A 21,500-nucleotide genomic window follows, 5' to 3' on the forward strand; every position below is an offset into this window, starting at 1 on the left:
CTAATGCTACTGAATGAGTTCATCTGTTTAAAATTCATCTTTTGAAATACCATGTAATAATTTCTTTTCCTTTCCTTCTGTGTACAGGTTGATGATATTGGGTTTTCTTTGAATCATCCCAATCAATATTTTGCAGAGAGTCAGAAGCTACTAAGTGGTGGTAGAGAAGTGAAGAAAGAACCAAGTGAACCAGAAAGCTCCCAGCAAAAACTGAGTAGTCAGAAAAGAACAAATTCATGTTCCATTCCCACTTCTTCAAACACAGAAGCAGATACAGAACTGGAGGGACTGGATGCATATTTCACTGAGGACTGAGAAGCTTTGTTGCTTATTTTTCTACCCTTCGTTACTTCCCTATAATTTTAGCAACATTTTCCCTCACAGTAAGAGAGTAAGCACCTGGCTTTCTGAATAGCTTGGGCCTGTAACGCTCTAAGTTGGCTGATGAAAGGAAAGAAGAGATACATACATTGTAATTATATCCAGTACTTTTCCTTGTAGATAGAGCACATCAGTTTCAAAGTGCAGTCAATTTTTAACTGCTTGGGGCATGGGAACCGAAAGTTAGTTCCTAAATCTGAATGATATTGCAGTTTCTGTGACTTGTTCTGCTTGTTTCTGTGCTCATAAGCATTTTGTGTGTAACCCATCTTCCCACCTTATACTCATTTTTATATAGCTTTCTCTTCACTTTTTTTCTTAATAAACATATGTTGAAATGTAAAAATTTGTGATATTTTCTTGTTCAATTACACTTCTAGAGTGATGCAAGCTGCCTAAATCATATTTACAGATATATCTTTTTTAAGGAATATTATTTCTTGGGACATGGGGAATACCTCCAATTAGTAGTATTTATTTACAGTCTGTGGTTTGGTGGTTAAGGACTCAGATCATTATAAAAATTCTGATCTTTCTGTCTAAAGTATGCATGTGACCTTCGTTACCATCTGAGCAACTTACAGTCTTTTAAAGTTGTATTCTCACAGCTGTACTTTTACAAACTGGGAGTACAATTATCCCAGTTTCATAGATATGGAACTGTGGCACAAAGAGACTAAGAACCAGATTTTTAAAGGTATTTGGGTACTGTTTCAGTCAGTGGTGCAAAGCCTAAGTGATTTAGGTGGTTAAATCTCATTTTCAAAAGTGGCATAGGGACTTAGAAGCCTCAGTCTCATTAAATTTCAATCAGACTTAGGATTCTAATTGCCTATGTCATTTCTGAAAACCAAACTTAGCAGTAGGAGTCACTTGGCCTTGCAACACTGAGGGCTGGTCTACACTAATGCTGTAAGTTGATCTATTTACGCTAGTTCAGTTATGTAAATTACGTAACTGAAGTAGACATAACTTTGGTTGACTTACAGTAGTGTCTGCACCACACTGTGTCAATGGGAGACGCTCTCCTGTCGACATAGCTTCTGCCTCTCGAGGAGGTGGAGTACAGATGTCAATGGGAGAGCGCTCTTCCATCGACTTAGTGTGTCTTCACCAGACCCGCTAAATCGACACTGCTGCATCGATCACAGCAGTGCTGATTTAGCCGGTAGTATAGACATGGCCTGAGTGGAGCAACGCATAAGTCCCTAAAATAGGTATGATGCTAATAATTAGATGAAGAAGAAGATAGAAATGAAGATTTTGTATTTCAGTAGCAGTTGGAGACCCTGTTGGTTTTAGCACTGGACATACACCTAGTAAGAGAGAGTCTCTGTGCTGAAGAGCTTACAGTCTATATCGACAAGACAGACAAAGTGGGCCTGGTGAGGAAGGTGTAGTGTCACCATTTTATAGATGGACACAGAGAGATTAAGTGGCTTGCTTAAAGTCACAGGGAGTGTGTGAAAGAGGAGGTTAGACAAACACCTCTCAGGGATGGTCTAGATAATACTTAGTCCTGCCATGAGTGCAGGGGACTGGACTAGATGAGTTCTCGAGGTCCCTTCCACTCTTATGATTCTATGATTACTCAGGTGGATCAGAATAGTAACATTCTTGAAAAAAACAGATTACTGCATGCAAGTGATGTTACTAGCAAGATACTGAAATTATGCCTTTTTGTTGCTCTTTTGGAGGCTAGAGAAGACATACATCACGGGTTTTGACAATTTTGGTTTTTCTTTGAAAGCAGAGTGTTTTGAATTGGATGGTGTACAAAGTGCCTAATAAAGAAAACTTCTTTCACACGTTTGGACACAGAAGAATTTATGGTTTTGAGATCTTTAAACTTCTGTTGTCTTGTAACCTCACTGAGGAAAAAAAAAAAGGCTGTGTGATTATACATACTGTTAGAGATAGAAAAGGCAAAGACAATAAGAGTAGGTGAATAAACTGGCAAGTTGAGCTGGTTAAATCTTCTGACATGTTTAGCAGAGATTCTTCGATACTTTATTTCATGTGGTTTTAGGTATTCTTTTCCCGTCACCCCCTTTGCCCTAATCACAATTTCTTCCTTTGGAACATCTAATTGAAAAATACATAAAAGAATCATGGAGAACATTTTCTGTAAACTTTTTACTGCTATTTATAAACTACATTATGAAGTCAAAAGATAAGGATTCTGAGGTACCAGATGACTCTAAGATGAGCTTTCAGCCGTGAAAAAATATATTATTCATTTAAAATTTTTAAGAACTTTAGGATTTAAACTATTTTTCCTAATACAGAGGGACTTTGCAGATATTTTGTTTATTATAATCTTCTTTTACTGTTATACAGTGATTCTGCAAAGTGTACTTTGCAAGTCAACTTTTGTGGTACTTTGCAACCTTTAAAAAAACACTTCTGGGTTTTAAGCTTGAAAGATAAAATGAGCTAATTTTAAACTTCCTATCTGGAGTAGTGTATACCATTTGCAAATTTAATCAAGGTCTTCCACAGACATCAGTTTAACATTACATTTAAGTGCCCATTTAAAGAGAGAATTTGACAGCAGCTCTGAATGCTAGATTCACTCTGAGGACATCCTTGCAGCTGGAAGAAAAAGAATTGAGAAGCCTCAAACTACTGTGATAATTAGTTCAATTTACTAGGTTTCTTTTGTAATGTTGGGGATAGAATATAACAGATTAGTACAGAATGTTTTCTGTGACTTGTCTGCCATTGGTGTATGCAAATATGGAGCTATTCTGTTGGTGAACATGGTGGGCTTGAATAATTTGACAACTGTTTTCCTCTGGGAAAGACAATCTATTGGTGTGAAGATAAATTGAGAGAGTGGCTGTGTCTCCATTTTACTTTTTTGTGGGGAGGAAGTTAGGGGAAGTTGTCTTTGCAGTGCATTTTCTCCCTCTTCAATGAAAAAATAAATGCTAGAGAAATAGAGATCTTTTGCAGTAAAAGATCATGGAATTTAAAGTTTTAATCTATTGCAATGTTCATTAAAAACAGTCAAATTGTTTCATGCTTTGAAAGGGGTTTCATATACTTCAAAGCTGGCATTATTCCTGTGTAGAGTCAAAATGAATTGGCATTTATTTAAATAGAACGGTTTACTTTTTCTGGAAGCTTTTATCTTAAGACTGAAATCACTCCCCCACCTAGATACTGCCATTTCCTCCTCAGGATTTAAGAAATTGCTCCTGGGGAAAAAGCCAGAAAGCGTGTGCCCTTTAAAACATATTTCAATCCCTCTACACTTAACCGTTTTTTTAAGAGCTCCCAGTTTTCTGAAACCCCCCTCAGAATAAACATTTTGTCATTTAATTTGATCAAGGTAATAAAGGTTCAGAATGGTGAAGTGATTCTCTTTTGAGCAAATTATTTGAACTTCATAAGACTTTTGCCATTGCAGATAATCTTAATAAAGTCAGTGCATTATAACCTCCTTCTCCAACTTTGTCACAAAAATAAATAGTGCTCAATGTGAGATAACTCATTTACTTTTAATTATACTCTTCCCTCACTTCAGTGCTTGTTTCACTTTCACCAGGCATCTCTTTGTTCTCATATCTATTGCTGTCAGTACCTTCCCTACATCCATCCTTCCTTCTGATAACTCTCCATTTTCCTTGCTTCCCCTTCCTCTCCATTTTCCTTCCTCAAACTGAATCTAATTTTCTTCTTTGCACATTCTGTTGGTGTATGTACGACCCATGCACAATCGCTGAAAATTTTTACCTCAGTGGTATCCATCAGGGTAGCTCTAGCACCAGTATAAGGCACCCAGCCAAACCCACACCCCCTCAGTTTCTTCTTAGCCCCTGTGACAGTCACTGGAACTGCTCTTCTTGCATTTACAAGTCCTCAATGGACTTTCCTCTGTATATTATAAATAGTTTTAGTAAAGTTATTAGTTAAGTAGTTAGATTTCAGTTTTTATCTGTTTTTCAGCTGATTCCTTGTTCCAAGAAATGCCTCGGTCACTAGGCTTCCAGCCCTGCGTTTCCTGCAATAAGGCTATGCCCCTGAGTGACCCACACTTCAGTTGCTTACTCAGGGTGGTTCACCCTTCAGTACCATTAAAGGGAAAACCTGCTATGATTGCCTCACCCCCTTGGCATTCATCACTGGCACTGTTGGGAACAGCACTCCCATAGTCAGTGGAAGGAGACTCATCCTCTTCTTAGCTGGAGATGTGGTCTTACTCTTCCCACCCTTGGAGCCACTCTCACTACTCCTCTAGACATTTCCACCCTTCCATGGATCCGGTCAGAGGAGTACCATCAAGTGGTTGGCCAGGAGGTCACTGGGGACTTGCACTGGTCCAGTTGCCCTTACAGGATACGCAGGGGTCTCCCCCAGTTGCCAGGGCATATTCCAGGCACTCCAAAACAGTGGCCTCAGGAAGGCATACCCACCTCCCATCTTTGGACACTGACTTTCCAGGGAACAGATTACTTCCAACAAATGGGTTTTGGAGGCCATAACATCAGGTTACTCAATGCATCTTACCTCCATCCCCCCACTGCACAAACTCGTGCTGAGACAGGAAGTCATCTCTCTCCTACACATGGGGGTATAGAATGAGTTCCAGTCCAGCACAAAGGAAAAGGTTTCTATTCCATGTACTTTCCAAAAAAAGAACTGGGTATGGAGACTGATATTATATCTTAATTCCTAAATGCCTTCGTGAAATCACAGAAATTCAGGATGCTGACTCTCACAATGGGGGCTTCCTGCAGCCCCCTTGGCCTGGAATGGCGAACTGTGGCCAGTGGGAGCTGCAATCGACTGAACCTGTGGACGCTGCAGGTAAACAAACTGTCAACGGCCTGCCAGCGGATTTCCCTGATGGGCTGCATGCCACAGCTTGCCGATCCCTGGGCTAGGATTTCAACTCAGTATTGAAAAGCCCACTTTGAACCCAATACAATAAATTGACTTCATGGGACTTCTCTGGGTACCATAGCAGCCAGAGCTTACTTTCCTATGGACAGGTTTATGACTTTAATGAACTTCATCTTTGTTTGTATGAAGTGCTACCTGATAGATCTGATAGAAGACAAGATCCGAGGTTTGGAGATGCAGGTAGAAGCTATGGTTAAGTTTTCAAGGGGATTTGACTGGATGATGGAGGGAAGGAGAGAGGAGGATGAAGGAAACATAAGAATGGCTATACTGGGTCAGACCAAAGGTCCATCTAACCCAGTATCCTGTGTTCTGACAGTGGCCAATGCCAGGTGCTTCAGAGGGAATGAATAGAGCTGGTAATCAAGTGATCCATCCCCTGTTGCCCATTCCCAGCTTCTGGCAAACAGGCTCGGAACACCATCCCTGCCCATCCTGGCTAATAGCCATTGCTGGACCTATCCTCCATGAACTTACCTAGTTCTTTTTTTATAACCCTGTTATAGTCTTGGCCTCCAAAACATCCTCTGGCAAAGAGTTCCACAGGTTTGCTGTGTGAATAAATACTTCCTTTTGTTTGTTTTAAACCTGCTGCCTGTTCATTTCATTTGGTGACCCCTAGTTCTTCTGTTATGAGGAGTAGTAAATAACATTTCCTTATTTATTTTCTCCACACCAGTCGTGATTTTATAGACCTCTATCATATCCCCCCTTAGTTGTCTGTTTTCCAAGCTGAAAAGTCCCAGTCTTATTAATCTCTCCTCATATGGAAGCTGTTCCATACCCTTATGCTCCAGACTTGCAGATGGAAGCTGGACTGGAGAACTGTGAGGGTAGAGTCCTGGATGAGGAAAGTGGCCAGTGGAAACTTTACACAAGGCAGAAGAAAAATGAAGAAGAAATAGAACTGAGGAACAAGTTTGCTAAGTTGGGAAATGAAAGGAGATGGCAGGCAGTAACAGAAGGTGGGAGGGCAAGGAAGAAGAGAAGAGCAGCTAGTCCTCCAAGAAGAAGAGAAGTCAATGTAAATGGCCAGAGTTTGGAGTTCCAGGAGAATAGAGGCTGACTCAGAGAAGATTGCAACTGAGAACAGAAGACAAGAACACTTGCAGTCAGAGAGAACTGGAGAATTGCACCAAGAATAGAAAGAGGCAGGTCTACGTGACTGGGGACTTCCTACTAAGAAGAACAGACAGGCCTATCACCAAAGCGGATCCTTAGAACAGCAGGGTGTGCTGTCTGCTGGGAGCTAAGATACAGGCTGTGAACCTGAGGCTGAAGAGGATACTAATGGGATCAGGAAAGAATCCACTCATTGTCCTTTGGGGGGAACAAATGATACTGCTAGATTCTTGCTGGAATGCATCAAGGGAGACTATGCCAGGCTGGGGAATATGCTTAAAGAAAGGGAGGCTCAGTTGATCTTCAGTGGGATTCTACTTTTCCCAAGAGGAGGAGAGAGAAGGCAAGAAAAAATTATGATGGTCAGCAGATGACTCAGGCAATCTGGTGATAGAAGAAGGACCTTTGGGATGTTCAACCACTTGGAAGCAATCATGAATGGAGGGCTGCTATCATGGGATGGATACCACCTGAGTAGAGCGAGAAATAGACTTCTGGGATGGAGGTTGGCACAACTGATTAAACGAGCTTTAAACTAGGAATTCAAGAGAAATGGTTGTGAGATATTAATGTAATCTCCATGCCTGATGCTAATATTGAGCTGCAGGAAAATGAAGTAAGAGGGGATACAGCAATAAAGAAAGGAACAACAGAGGGAAGGAGAATGGACATTGAGGAAAGATAGCATCATTGGTATAGGCACTTAACAGTCAGGCAGATGATACTGCAAGTAGAATGACTGTACCTAATCGGGTGAGGAATATGGGTGAAGCTAAGCAGAAAAAAGTGTCTGTACACCAATGCAAGGAGCCTGGGTAACAAAATGGAAGAACTAGAATTACTGGTGCAGGAACTAAAACCAGATATTATAGGGAAAACAGAAACATGGTGGAATAATAGTTATGACTGGAGTACAGGATTGAAGGGCATGTGCTGTTCAGAAAAGACAGAAATAAAGATAGTAGCACTGAATATTAATGATGAGGTAGATTGTAAAGAGATTAGAAGTGATGGTATAGATCAAATGAAATCTGTTTGGATCAAAATCACTGGGGGGAAAAGGTAACAGAGGCTCCACTGGGGTAGTGTTTGGGGAATGCTACAGACCTCAGGGTCTGATCTGGATTTGGATAGGGACATCTTAAATTTTTAATGAAATAGATAGTACTGGGAATTGTGTGATTGTGGGAGACGTTAATTTCCCAGATATAGAGTGGAGGACAAGTGCTATTAATAATGATAGGGCCCAGATATTCCTGGATGTGATTGCTGAAAGATTTCTTCACCACGTAGTCACCAGACCAACAAGAGGTGATGCCATTTTAGATTTAGTATTGGTAAGTAGCAAGAACCTCATAAAAGAATGAGTTGTGGCGGACAACCTTGATTCGAGTGATCATGAGTTAATTCAGTTTAAACTAAATGGAAGAATAAACAAAAATAGGTCTGTAACTAGTCCTTGATTTCAAAAGGGCAATCTTTAAAAAATTAAGGACAGTACTTAGGGAAGTGGATTGGACTGAAGAACTCAAGTATCTAAAGGTGGAGGATGTTTAGAATTACTTTGTCAAAATTGTAGAAATTATCTGAAGCCTGCATCCCAAGCAAGGGGAAAAAATCATAGGGAAGGGTTGCAGACCAAATTGGGTAAACAAGCATCATGAACAGGTTAGTAAGAGAAAGGAAAGTCTACAAGGAATGGAAGGAGTGCATTAGAAAGGAAAGCTCCCTTTTGGAAGTGTTGGGAACCAGTGACAACTACCAAAAGCCAAGCAGAGTTGGGCCTTGCAAAGGAAATTAAAACCAATATTAAAAGGTTCTTTAGCCTTATAAATAAAAAGAAAACAAGGAAAGACGTGGAACCTGAGGATACAGTGGAAACTAAAGATAATCTAGGTATGGCCTAACACCTTAACAAATACTTTTCCTCAGTGTTTAATAAGGGTAATGAGGTACTTAGGGGTAGTGACAGGGTGGCTAATGAGGATATGGAAGTTGAAATTACCACATCTGAGGTGGAAGTCAAACTCAAGTACTTTAATGGGACCAAATCGGGGGTCCTGGATAATCTCCATGCAAGAATATTAGAGGAACTGGCACATGAGATTGCAAGCTGAATAGGTAGGATTTTTAATGAATCCATAAACTTGGGGGGGTCATACATATGACTGGAGAAGTGTAATATAGTACCTATTTTGAAGAAATGGAAAAAAAGTGATCCAGAAAACTACAGGCCTGTTAGTTTGACTTCAATTGTATGCAAGATCTTGGAACAAATTTTGAAAAAGGAAGTAGTTAAGGACATAAAAGTAAACAGGTTTCAGAGTAGCAGCCATGTTAGTCTGTGTTCGCAAAAAGAAAAGGAGTACTTGTGGCACCTTAGAGACTAGCACATTTATTTGAGCATAAGCTTTTGTGAGCTACAGCTCACTTCATCGGTGTATGGTAACACCCATTGTTTCATGTTCTCTATGTATATAAATCTCCCCACTGTATTTTCCCCTGAATGCATCCGATGAAGTGAGCTGTAGCTCATGAAAGCTTGTGCTCAAATAAATTTGTTAGTCTCTAAGGTGCCATAAGTACTCCTTTTCTTTTTATAGAAGTAAACAGTAATTTGAATAAAATACAATATGGTTTTACAAAAGATAGATTGTGCCAGATCAACCTCATCTCCTGTGAGAAGATAACTGACTTTCTAGACAAAGGAAATGCAGCAGATCTAATCTGCCTGGATTTCAGTAAATCATTTGATACAGTTCCACATGGGAAATTATTATTTAAATTGGAGAAGATGGGGATTGATACAAGAATTGAATGGTGGGTAGTAAGGTACTAGTTAAAGGGGAGGCTACAACGGGTCATGGATGTTACTAGTGGAGTTCCTCAGGAATCAGTCTTGGGACCCAATCTTGTTTAACATTTTCATTCATGTCCTTGGTACAAAAAGTGGGAGTGTGCCAATAAAAATTCAGAGGGGAATTCTCAGCACTTTCTGAAAATGAGGCTAACTCCTAAATCTTTTATATTTTGCTGGTAAAGACTGACATAATTAAAATGTGAAAAATTAATATGCTTAGTATGCAGATAAGAATATCCCACTAGTGAATAAGTAGATGTTGGTCCTCACCTATCCTCCACTCAAATACTTGAAAGGTCAAACCTGTTTACTATTGCTAGGAAACCAATTAGGTTGCTCACATGGTTGAAAAATTGCTGGTTGTTCTCTACCAATATCCCTTGCCTCATTCACCATCACTAATAATAGTCCTATGCAAAACTCACCAAACTTAAATACCCAGGTAATCTCAGCCTCCTTTGCTAAGATCCTGCTGCTGAATGTATTCGTTCTTCAGCAGAGTAGTATATCAGAAAATATCTCCAAGTTTCCAAGTAGGATGTCTGAGCTTACTTTTAAGTTCATTATTACTTCTCTCACATCTTTCCCTCAAGTATGCACAGCTACACTAGGCTCAACTTCAGTACTTTTGAATAACGTGCCCTTCCTTACAGTACTGCTCTATTATTTTTTTCCTTCACATTTTTCTCTTCCTCATTTCACTGGACCGTAGATCCTCTGAATTACTCTGTGACATCTATTACCTAAACTCTGCTGGACACAGCTTCTTCATCTCCTTTCTACATCTTTCCCTTTTTTACTCATGACATGAGTTACTGATCACAATTTCTAGGAGTGTCACTGTGAAATACCATACCTTAATTCATGTTAACCGAGTAAATGGTGCTTGTCACTGTACTACTGCCTTTTATGTCCTACTATTTCTTTTGTATTTGCTCCTCCAGCACGCTGATCCTCCATCTCACACAAATCGTTGTCCTCTTCTGCCATTCCTTCTGAGTCAAAAGCCAACCATGTGTTGTCAGTGAACCTCTCCTATTGATAGATCATTCTGAGAACATCAGTCTGTCTTGCTAAATCTAATCTCCAATTTTAGTACCATTGCCAACAGTGCTTCACCTTGACATCAAAAATATTTAATACCTTGTACCATCACAAATTTCACCCATGCCTTTCTACAAATTAATTCCCTAAAAACCATTATTCTATCTCTTATAATATAAAACTCACTTTGGTGAAGGAAGAAAAGGCGTCTAGAGAATGATCTGGGGAATGAAACAAAACTCCTCTTCGGCATGCCCTTTACATCCTCTCCTCAGCATCAGTATGGTAAAATGGCCCATGACGGTTATGTTTTCCTGCACAGGAAGTTTGATAGACTAATAATAAGGAAAAAGAGGATCGCTACAATATTCAGGGTAGAATAGCTGAACCCAAGAAACAATAAGGGAACCATATGCAAATTAATTTCAACTGTTTTATTTTTAGCATGGTCATACTAAAAAACAAAAATATATATCCTTCCTGTATAACCTGCATATTACTTGTTTAAAAAAATCTCGGCATAGTATCACATTATTAGTTAATTATTTATATTGTAGATGCACACCACAGACACAATCAGGATCAAGACCCTATTGTACGAGGCATTGTAAAACACAATGGAAGACATAGTCCTTGCCGTCTATCATCACATAACTTTTATAGTTAAAAAAAAATCCAATGAACTCTAATCCATACAAAAATGCTCTAACTGATGCAGGAATCTTTGGGAGAAGTTCAATGGCCTGCATGATGCAGGTCAGATTACATCATCATAATTGCCTTTCTGGCCTTAAAATCTACGTATCTAAGTTTTCTTTTCATATTCAATAAGGGTCCAATCCTGCAAGCTGCTGAGGGCCCTCAGTTCAATGTGAGCATTAACCCCGGAGAGTCAGCCCATAGCTTTGGATAGAGAGTAGAAGCAAAATGAGTGGAAAGTAAGTCCTATTGGTTAGAAACATGCCATGCACTTTTTACAATTTGAATGTCTTAATAGCTACAGCAGAGTTTCTCCAACCATGGATCATTGAACACTGGTGGTCTACAGAAGCTGTGCCTGCATAGACTGGATGGTTTTGTTCGGTTAGGTTTTCTTTTTTTTCAGCTACTAAATATCCTGGAAAGACCACTAAAAAAATACGAAATCAGTTACTTTCTTAATGTTACTTTTGTATGTACAAGCAATTGCTGTAGTTGCCCCAGGGTTGTTATGTGATTGAGAGAAGAGATGTTCCATGTGATAGTTAAAGAGAGGGGCGGTAGTTAATTAGACAATCTCTGTGTTAAAAGTTGTCACAGTTGAATATAATAGACTTACCCACTACTAACTTAATATATTAAAAGGACAGAGTTATGTCAAGCCTGAAGGTGATTGTTTTAAGAACACTGGACTTTACAAAACCTAATAATGGAATTTTTTTCATGAATTGTGTTTTTAATACCTAAGAACGTTTTTGTTTGAATTTAAATATTTCCTTTAAAGTCTTTGCTTCTCAAAATTGTGTCATTATGATAGGATATGAGGAACGGAAAGTGAAAGTGACAAATCTGTTATCTAAACTGAATAGTATAAACATTGAAACAGCATATAAGAGTGAAAAGTAAACTATATTAAAGTGTTGATAGTTCTTCGAGTGACTTTGCATATTCCTACCTATAGGTACTGCACTGCCTTGTGGTGCCTTATGATAGAACCTTCTCCTATCAATGTCTGTTGCAGCACCTTTGTGCTCCCTCCCTTTCTCTTCATATCTGAATATTCTGAGAGTGCGTCTATATAAGGGGGTGCAGCGCCCTCTTCCCACCTCAGTTCCTTCCAACTGCATGCCTGGATGGAAATAAAACACTCTGATATGTTTGGATCTGGAGACTTTCTCCTTTTTATCAATAATTCTTGTTGATAGTTTAGTGTATATTTAATTTTTGTAGGTTCCAGGTTATGGTAGAACCAAAGCTGAACATAAAGTTGGGTTTTAAACAGTGTGCATCGTGCCTAGCTATCGTCCCTGACGGCCATGTGCAATGCCTCAAGTGCCTGGAAGAAGGCCACTCTTCTTCTGGGTGTTCCATTTATTGGACCTTTACACACTTGCAAGGATAGGTAGATTCAACTATAAGTTCTGCTGTTTAGAGGCCCATGAGGCTAGTCCCTTTGGATCTGTACTGTCTTTGGATCCAAGGTCCAAGAGGCCAGTTTCAGCTCCTGTGGCTCCCTGAAAGTCTAAGCAGTTAAAGAGTTCCAGAAAGTCGGAGTCTTTCTAGGATCTGGCTTCAGTTCTTCCTGCTCCCACTAGGCTTCTGAGGCCTCTCGGTTCAGAGCTGAAGGCCTCAGGGTTGGCATCAATTGCCTTGGTTCCGGGGAAAAAGCCAAGGGATAGCATGGCCACTCTCAGCAGTGCTAGTTCTAGAGTTTTATGTCCCTCAGATCCACCTGATTCCAATGGAGCATCTGTGGTTTTGAGAGTATGGTTGGTTCTGGTCTGTATGTTGGGACAAAACAGCATGTAGTTGAGTGGAGTATTGGATCTAGGGCCGCTTATGTCTTTGGCTCCAGCTGTCTCTGCACCGAAAAAGAAAAAAAAAGAAAAGAAAAAAAAGAGGTCCAAAGACAAAACAGACACTGTTAGTAGTGCTGGATCCCTTGTACTCTGATAGAGTTGGTTCCAAGGTTCATATCTCTCCTTCCGCTAGTCTCTCCAGCCAGGGAGATGGATTTGTCTGTCATTGTGGATCTGGTGCTGTTAAAATCCCTGCCTCCACCTCCAGTTCCTGAATCTATTCCAGGCCCTCCTTTGATTCCAGTGAATACTGTCACTGTGGTAGCTGAGGTGCACCATTCTGCTCCTGATCATTCCTTGGATCCGAGTGTGAAATGTAAGGTCTCCAGGAAGAGGCAGGCTTCACTGGTTCTGAGGTCTGCTGCTTCATCGCTTGACAGAAGGAGTAGAGTGGAGGACACCATTAAACTTTTGCCAGAACTGCCTGCTCCCTCCAGGACCCCTGTAGTTTCACCACAAAAGGCTTTTTCCCCTTAGCTTCCTCTGGACCTGCTGCATCTCTTCTGTCCCCCTTCTGGATCTGGAACCAGATCCAATTCAGGAGGATGACAGAGGAAGAATGAAGATACCTTTTTCCTCCCAGTTTGTTCCTCCCTTTGGCCCTTCTCTGATGGGTATGTTCCCACTCCCCAGTGGTTGGGGAGTTGACAATCCTGGGCTCTGTGACCTTTTTTAGTGCCACCTCAGAATTTTTAGTAATCCTCCTCCTAGTTGGGGGTGTGATGTTTCATCTGCAAAGGATTCAGTGGTGGAGCAACCCTCGGATCTGACTCAACTGAATCCATCTACATATAGACGGTGGTACCTGCTATGCTGTTTGAAGAAGAGGATGAAGAGAGAGGGTTTTTTTGTTTGTTTTTTTTTACCAGAAGCATACGGGAAATAGACTGTGGCCCTGCTTTATCACCTGATGAACATGTTGGAGTCGCATCTGCCTCCTCCCCTTCTGAGGACACTACATTTTCATCATTTGGTGGAGCGTATGGTGTCCACATTGAATCTGCCATCAGTGCCAGTGGAAAAGGCATCTCACCCAGTATTCAGTATCTGTGTTGTTATCACTAAGAACAGGATCTTCCTGCCAGTCCTGGATGGCTTGACCCAACCAGCAGGAGCAGTATGGTCCACTCCTACCTCTTGTCATCCTATCTCTAAGAAAGACGACAAGTTGTATCAGATACCTTCAAAGGGTTTTTTGTACTTTCATATATGCCCTGTTCCTAATTCACTGATGGTTGCTGCAGCCAGTAGCAGGGCAAAATCTGGACAACTTCACTCCTCCCCTGCTCTGTATCAGGGTGGCCAATTATCAAGCGGTCATGGCCCGTTACCAATTCCACTTGTGGGAAAAGATGGCATTATTAGTACAGGACTTGCCTGTGCAAGTGGCAATGGACAATACTTCCACAATGTGCTTTGTGTCAACAGCAGTGGGGTTCTCACTCCACTCCTTTTTGTGTAGAAGCAATAAGGTTATAGAATTGGTGCATCCTTCGCAATCTTTTTGCAGTGCCTCTGGGCTTGGCGAAAGAGAGCAATGTGATTACAGACTGTAGTTAGTCACTGGCTGCGTGTGTGTGCTTTCTGCTTGTTGCACTGGCTCTGGCCAGATAGCACATACAGCAGGCTCCAATTGAACTGACAACAAAGACCCCAAGACTTGATTTGTAGTATATGCACCCAACCAGGTTTATTGTCAATGAAGCATGATACCAGTCTCCTGCAGACTCCACCGGACCACTAATACACAACGTATGCCCATAACAATGGACCAGCTAAGTGAACGCCAGGACTTGCCGTTCCCCCCAGGCCAGACAAAGACACCCCCTCTGAGACCCCTCTTTATACACCAATACAAACAAGTTTTGTATTGCCTCTCTGATATGGTTAGCTACCACCCTTTACCTTGTACATGATGGTTCAAGCAAAACATCTCTATCCATCACACTGTCATCCTGACCTTATTTTTCAGAGACATAAATGTGTTCCTGTTATCTTTGAGGAGTGTGTTTGTACCATGCTTGGTATCGGGGTGTTCTGGTACCACCCTTCTGGGATGTGTATGAGTGTACTGTGCCTATGACTTCTTAGGAATGGGTGTGTTTTTGCAATACCAGTCCTATTCTTGCCAGGTTCTGAGAGCTTGCAAGCAGGCATGCTTTGTAATAGGGCCTGGCTTCTGCTCACACGCCTGACTTTTGCTCACTTTGCTTTAGGTCAGCAGGACCTGATAGGACTGCTACTGTAGTTCAGGCCTCATATCAGGCCTCTTATATAAGGCTTCATGTCTCAGGCTTTCTACTACACAGGGCATCATAGTAGGGACACTTCTCAGATGCAGGGTGGTCCCCGAAGGATTGCTGATTCACAACATATTCTCAAGATGGGATCAACCACCCCTGGACCTTTTCACAATGAGGTTCAACAAGAAGTGTCACCTCTTCTGTTCCCGAGCTGGCAAACACAGACAATCTCTGTCAAATTCTTTTCTCCTGCACTGAGAAAAGAGCCTGCTGTATGATTTTTTCCCTTTGTTATACCAAAAAAACAAAAACCAGCAGGATCTTATTAAAGGGGAGAAGGCAAAATACCACATTTATTGTGAATACAGAAAGTATCATAGTAAGCAGTTAGTTATAGCTATAACATTCCATTCGATCTCATGTTTATTCATACATTCATTCATACACACACATACAGGTTCTGCAAAGTTGTTATCATAGTTACCAGCCTTAGAGTTGCTCATGCCAAGCCACTGGCCAGGTGGCCTGGACATGAGGAGGGAGCAGGGCCTCGTCAGATGCACATCTGATGCTCCTGGAAGTTGGTTTGCAGAATCAGACCCCAAAGTTCTCACTTTCTAGAGTCCATTTTTATAGGAATTTCTTCCTATGCCAGTCTATGGGAATTGATTCATCATGCTGTTGCTGAATCAATCAGCAGATGGCACATTCCTGACGGCTCTGTGTTGCCAGATGTTATCTTGTTCTTTGGTTCTCCCATTCTTGAGGCTGTTGGGTGGATTCCAGTCTGCCCTCCGGGGGTCCTCTGGTTATTTCCACTTGACGCCTTCTTCAGCCGATGGACACTGGATTCTTAGGCTGGCACCTCCTTGATCATTCAGTTATTATCCACACCAAGCATCCATCCACATACATCCTCTATCTCTACAATTGTTAACAAAGCGAGATGAATACAACAAAAGGGCGGGGAGTCTCTGGGTGCTGTTTCTGTTGTAACAGAGTATTGCTTTGAGTCTCTCTCTGTGTGAGTAGTTGTTGTTACAAAGAATTGGTTTGAGAACAGACTCTCTTAGAATGTACTAACACAATTAGCAGCTTGCAAGTTTCACACACAGAGGGAGAGAAACAGTACCAAAAACCAAGAGACCTCTTAATTAGTAATACTCTGGAATTTAAACTATGGGGAATCAAACTCATTTGTGATTTTAATACAGAACTTCTTTAATATGATCCAACACCTTTGCCATTGATCCAGAAAATGGTAAGGAAGATACATCAGGACAGCGCGAGGATGATTCCCATCACCTCCAATGCAGCCATGCCAGCAGTGGTAGACTGATCTCTTCCATTTGTTCAGTGGAGTCTTCATGCATCTTCCTCTGTTACCAGATTTGCTCTGCCCCTTCCGCCCTCCCCCTCTCCCCCCCGTGGCTGGAGCCCAGAGACCTCCTGTGCCCTCCCTCCATGGCCCGAAGGATCCCCAAGTCCCCCGCTCCTTCCCGCATGGCCAGAAGAGCCCTAGGACAGACTGGTTGTAACATAGTAAAGAACAAAATTTTCTGACACATGAATGAACATAATTTGTTGGGGAAGTCTCAACATGGTTTTTGTAAAGGGAAATCATGTCTCTCCAGAGTACTAGAATTCTTTGAAGGTGTCAACAAGCATGCGGACAAGGGGGATCCAGTGGATATCGTGTACTTAGATTTTCAGAAAGCCTTTGACGGGGTCCCTCACCAAAGGCTCTTAAGTAAAGTAAGCTGTCCTAGGATAAGAGGGAAGGTTTTCTCATGGATCAGTAACTTTTTAAAAGATAAGAAACAAAGGGCAGGAATAAATGTTCAGTTTTCAGAATGGAGAGAGCTAAAAAGTGGTGTCCCATAGGGGTCTGTACTGAGACCAGTACTAATCAACATATTCATAAATGATCTGGAAAAAGGGGTAAACAGCGAGGTGGCAAAATTTGAAGATGATACAAAATAACTCAAGATAGTTAATTCCCAGGCAGACTGCGAAGAGCTACAAAAGGATCTCACAAAATTGGGTGACTGGGAAACAAAATGGCAGATGAAATTCAATATTGATAAATGCAAAGTAATGCACAGTTGGAATACATAATCCCAACTATACATATAAAATGATGGGGTATAAATTAGCTGTTATGACTCAACAAAGAGATCTTGTAGTTGTTGTGGATAGTTCTCTGAAAATATCCACTCAATGTACAGTGGCAGTCCAAAAAAACCAAAAACCGAACAAAATGTTGGGAATCATTAAGAAAGGGATAGATAATAAGACAGAAAATATCATATTGCCTCTCTATAAATCCATGGTACACCCACATATTGAATTCTGCGTACAGATGTGATTGCCCCATTTCAAAAAAGATATATTGGAATTGGAAAAGGTTCAGAAAAGGCCAACAAAAATGATTAGGGGTATGGGAATGGCTTCCATATGAGGAGAAATTAAAAAGACTGGGACTTTTCAGCTTGGAAAAGAGAAGACTAAGGAGGGATATGATTGAGGCCTATAAAATCATGACTGGTATGGAGAAAGTAAATAAGGAAGTGTTATTTACTTCTTCTCATAACACAAGAATTAGGGGTCTCCAATGAAATTAATAGGCAGCAGGCTTAAAACAAACAAGTATTTCTTCACACAATGCACAGTCAACCTGTGCAACTCTTTGCCAGAGAATGTTGTGAAGGCCAAGACTATAACAGGGTTCAATAAAGAACCAGATAAATTCGTGGAGGATAAAACAGTGGCCATTAGCCAGAATGGGCAGGGATTGTGTCCCTACCCTCTGTTTGCCAGAAGCTGGGAATGAGCGACAGGGAATGGATCACTTGATGATTACCTGTTCTGTTCATTCCCTCTAGGGCACCTGGCATTGGCCACTGTTAGAAGACAGGATACTGGGCTAGATGGACCTTTGGTCTGACCCAGTATGGCTGTTCTTATGTCCTTATGTTCACACTTTCACTAAACATTGTGTGAGGGCCGATGCTGGATTTCATAGAGCAATGCTGCAGTCTCTATGATTGTCTCGCCTCCAGGTTCTTTTTTAGCGGGGCTTATCAGTCTGTCCCATATGTAGAGCCACTCGAAGAAGAAAAGAAGGTTACTTGTAACCAGAATTCTCTTTGATGGCTCTGCATATTGACACTTCCCACCCACCTTCCCCTCTTTGTCAGATTCGTAGTCTTTTGTTGTTCTGTGGCATTGAGGTGGAAGGAACTGAGGTGGTAGACGGCTTTGCACCCCCTTATATAGCCTTGCTCTCAGTACATTCAGAGAAATTGAGGGGAGTTGGAGGGGGAGTTGGAGAAGAGCACTCTAACAGGCGCTGCAAGGAGAAGACTCTATGGCAAGGCACCCCAAAGCAGTGCAGTACCCAAACGTATGAATGTGCAGAGCCATCTTGAAGAACTCCAGTTACAAGTAAGTAGCCTTCATTTATATTCTTTCTGTTCTGGTAATCTAAGGTGTTAGTAACACAGATGAGGCAAATTGTTGTGTCCTTTTTTAACATTCCTATCTAAGAAATATGAAGTCAGATTGTCATGTTGTAAAAATTGTCAGTAAATTATTGAGCTGATAAATGTATTTGAATTTCCATTTTAATTAGTCACTGTCAAGGTTCCTCCCCGACTCTGAACTCTAGGGTACACATGTGGGGACCTGCATGAAAAACCTCCTAAGCTTATCTTTACCAGCTTAGGTCAAAACTTCCCCAAGGTACAAAATATTCCACCCTTTGTCCTTGGATTGGCCGCTACCACCACCAAACTAATACTGGTTACTGGGGAAGAGCTGTTTGGACACTTCTTTCCCCCCAAAATACTTCCCAAAACCTTGCACCCCACTTCCTGGACAAGGTTTGGTAAAAAGCCTCACCAATTTGCCTAGGTGACTACAGACCCAGACCCTTGGATCTTAAGAACAATGAACAATCCTCCCAACACTTGCACCCCCCCCCCTTTCCTGGGAAATGTTGGATAAAAAGCCTCACCAATTTGCATAGGTGACCACAGACCCAAACCCTTGGATCTGAGAACAATGAAAAAGCATTCAGTTTTCTTACAAGAAGACTTTTAATAAAAATAGAAGTAAATAGAAATAAAGAAATCCCCCCTGTAGAATCAGGATGGTAGATACCTTACAGGGTAATTAGATTCAAAACATAGAGAACCCCTCCAGGCAAAACCTTAAGTTACAAAAAAGATACACAGACAGAAATAGTTATTCTATTCAGCACAGTTCTTTTCTCAGCCATTTAAAGAAATCATAATCTAACACGTACCTAGCTAGATTACTTACTAAAAGTTCTAAGACTCCATTCCTGGTCTATCCCCGGCAAAGGCAGAATATAGACAGACACACAGACCCTTTGTTTCTCTCCCTCCTCCCAGCTTTTGAAAGTATCTTGTCTCCTCATTGGTCATTTTGGTCAGGTGCCAGCGAGGTTACCTTTAGCTTCTTAACCCTTTACAGGTGAGAGGAGCTTTCCCCTGGCCAGGAGGGATTTCAAAGGGGTTTACCCTTCCCTTTATATTTATGACAGTCACAAATTAATCACAGATTTTTGTGGGGGTCTCTACTCACTGCCTTTGTGCTTTAGCTAAAGCTGGCCTTTCTGAGATATTTCTGCCATGAGGTCAGTCTGTGACAGCCCTTGGGACCTTGGATTTCACAAAACATTTTGCTTTAGCTTTCCATTCAGATACCAGTTGGAGTTTTTAGTTTTTAAGGGATTTTTTCAATAACTTGTAAACCATTACTGGGACATGAGAAATTAATCCCTCCTCTTGACCTCCTAGAGACTCTCAAAAAATCAAATGACATTCTCAGATTGCTACTGATCTAATACAGTAGAATGTCATCTAAATACATTTGACCAACTTCCTGTACAATTTTTCTGTTGCAGCCCAGATGGTCTGGTTGCAATTTGGTCAGTCCAACCCCAGAGATAATTTTTATTTCTTCTAAACCTCCAGACTGTTGCCATGTGCCCACTATCGGGACACGTAGGAAATATTTCTGCACTTCACATGTGAGAAATCACCTAACTAACCCAGATCAGGAAGGTAAACAAAACAATTAAGGCTGCCTGCCTCCAAGCTGAACCCCACTTGGTCTGAAGACTCATTCTGGTACATCTCCATATGATGGGCAGATCCAACTTAATTCTCAAGTTCTCCAGTGCAGTGTGACTTGTAACTTTTCTCCCTTAACTACACTGTGGCAGTCCTTCCTGGAGTAGCATGTATCGAGGTGGTCTAGAAAGAGAGTAACCTCTTCCTCTCTCCCTTATAGCTGAATGTTATTTTAAAGCCATTCAGCTGTGCAACACTTAGCCAGGATGCCTGAGTAGAGATCTGGGAAGGAGACTGTGTTTTTTACCTATAAAATGTCTGCAGCAAGTAAAACTGGTTCTATTAAGAACTCATTTATCTTAAAGAATTTGTGATTGTAAAACTAATAGCCCTAATAGAATTTGATCTGTGACATTTTTACAAGTGGTGTTCTTGCTACATGGTTGGTGCATTCTATGTATATTGAATCATCTGTCATGAGGAGATTTAAAGCATGCAGAACCAATTTTTCAAGGAGCACTGTTCTGCTCTCTTCAGTAAGCCCATTAGCTCAACACTGTGAGCTCAGAACCGGTTCTTGAGTTTCAGTTTTAGTAGCGGATGCTATTATCCTTACTCGATAGCAAACTCTGTGTATGCTTGATTATCTTCCAGTGATTTAATGGTGGAATTAAAGAATTTAAGAATTTTACTTCTGCTTCCAATCTGGCCTCCACAATGATCTAGCATTACCAAGTAATGTTAAAAAACAAAACCCTTTTAGTCATGCTGAAGTTCAGTTTGGACAAATCCTGTAGTTGTCAATGAGATTTTTATGGAGAGCCTGAATTTTTCTATTTTGCTGAATAGTTTCCATAATCATTATGCAATACTTTTCAAAAAGCTCTCTACTGAACACCATCAATTTTGAAGTTTTTGTTTTCCAGAAGAAATTAGCTTTTCTTACATTAGTTAACTTACACTTCTCTGAGTCATTGCTCTTCCTAGTCTTGATGACTCCATGACAATTGCTTTTGTTTTTTTCTCCTGCTGATAATAGCCCACCTTAATTGATTTGTCTCATTAGAGTTGGTATGGCAACCCCCATCTTTTCATGTTCTCTGTATATCTATATATGTATATCTATATCTTCCTACTGTATTTTCCACTCCATGCATCTGATGAAGTCGGTTTTAGCCCATGAAAGCTTATGCCCAAATAAATCTGTTAGTCTCTAAAGTGCCACAGGTACTCCTTGTTCTTTTTACTTGAGTGATACTTAATCTACATCTATTCTCAC

The 21,500-nt window shown here is 40.9% G+C and overlaps 1 protein-coding gene across 6 annotated transcripts in view; it reads left to right on the forward strand.

Moving 5' to 3' along the window:
* PRIM2 (DNA primase subunit 2) overlaps nt 1-349 on the forward strand; it is a 306,979-nt gene extending 306,630 nt beyond the window's left edge. For all 6 annotated transcript variants that reach the window (XM_084623651.1, XM_084623647.1, XM_084623652.1 and 3 more), the window contains one exon: nt 88-349. In XM_084623651.1, the coding sequence (XP_084479777.1) occupies nt 88-112 (25 nt within the window). In that variant the 3' untranslated portion in view covers nt 113-349. The remainder of the gene's footprint in view (nt 1-87) is intronic.
* Nucleotides 350-21,500: the final 21,151 nt, after the last annotated feature.

The sequence above is a fragment of the Lepidochelys olivacea genome, assembly GCF_965140295.1.
Source record: "Lepidochelys olivacea isolate rLepOli2 genome assembly, chromosome: 3".
NCBI classification, from domain to species: Eukaryota; Metazoa; Chordata; order Testudines; family Cheloniidae; genus Lepidochelys; species Lepidochelys olivacea.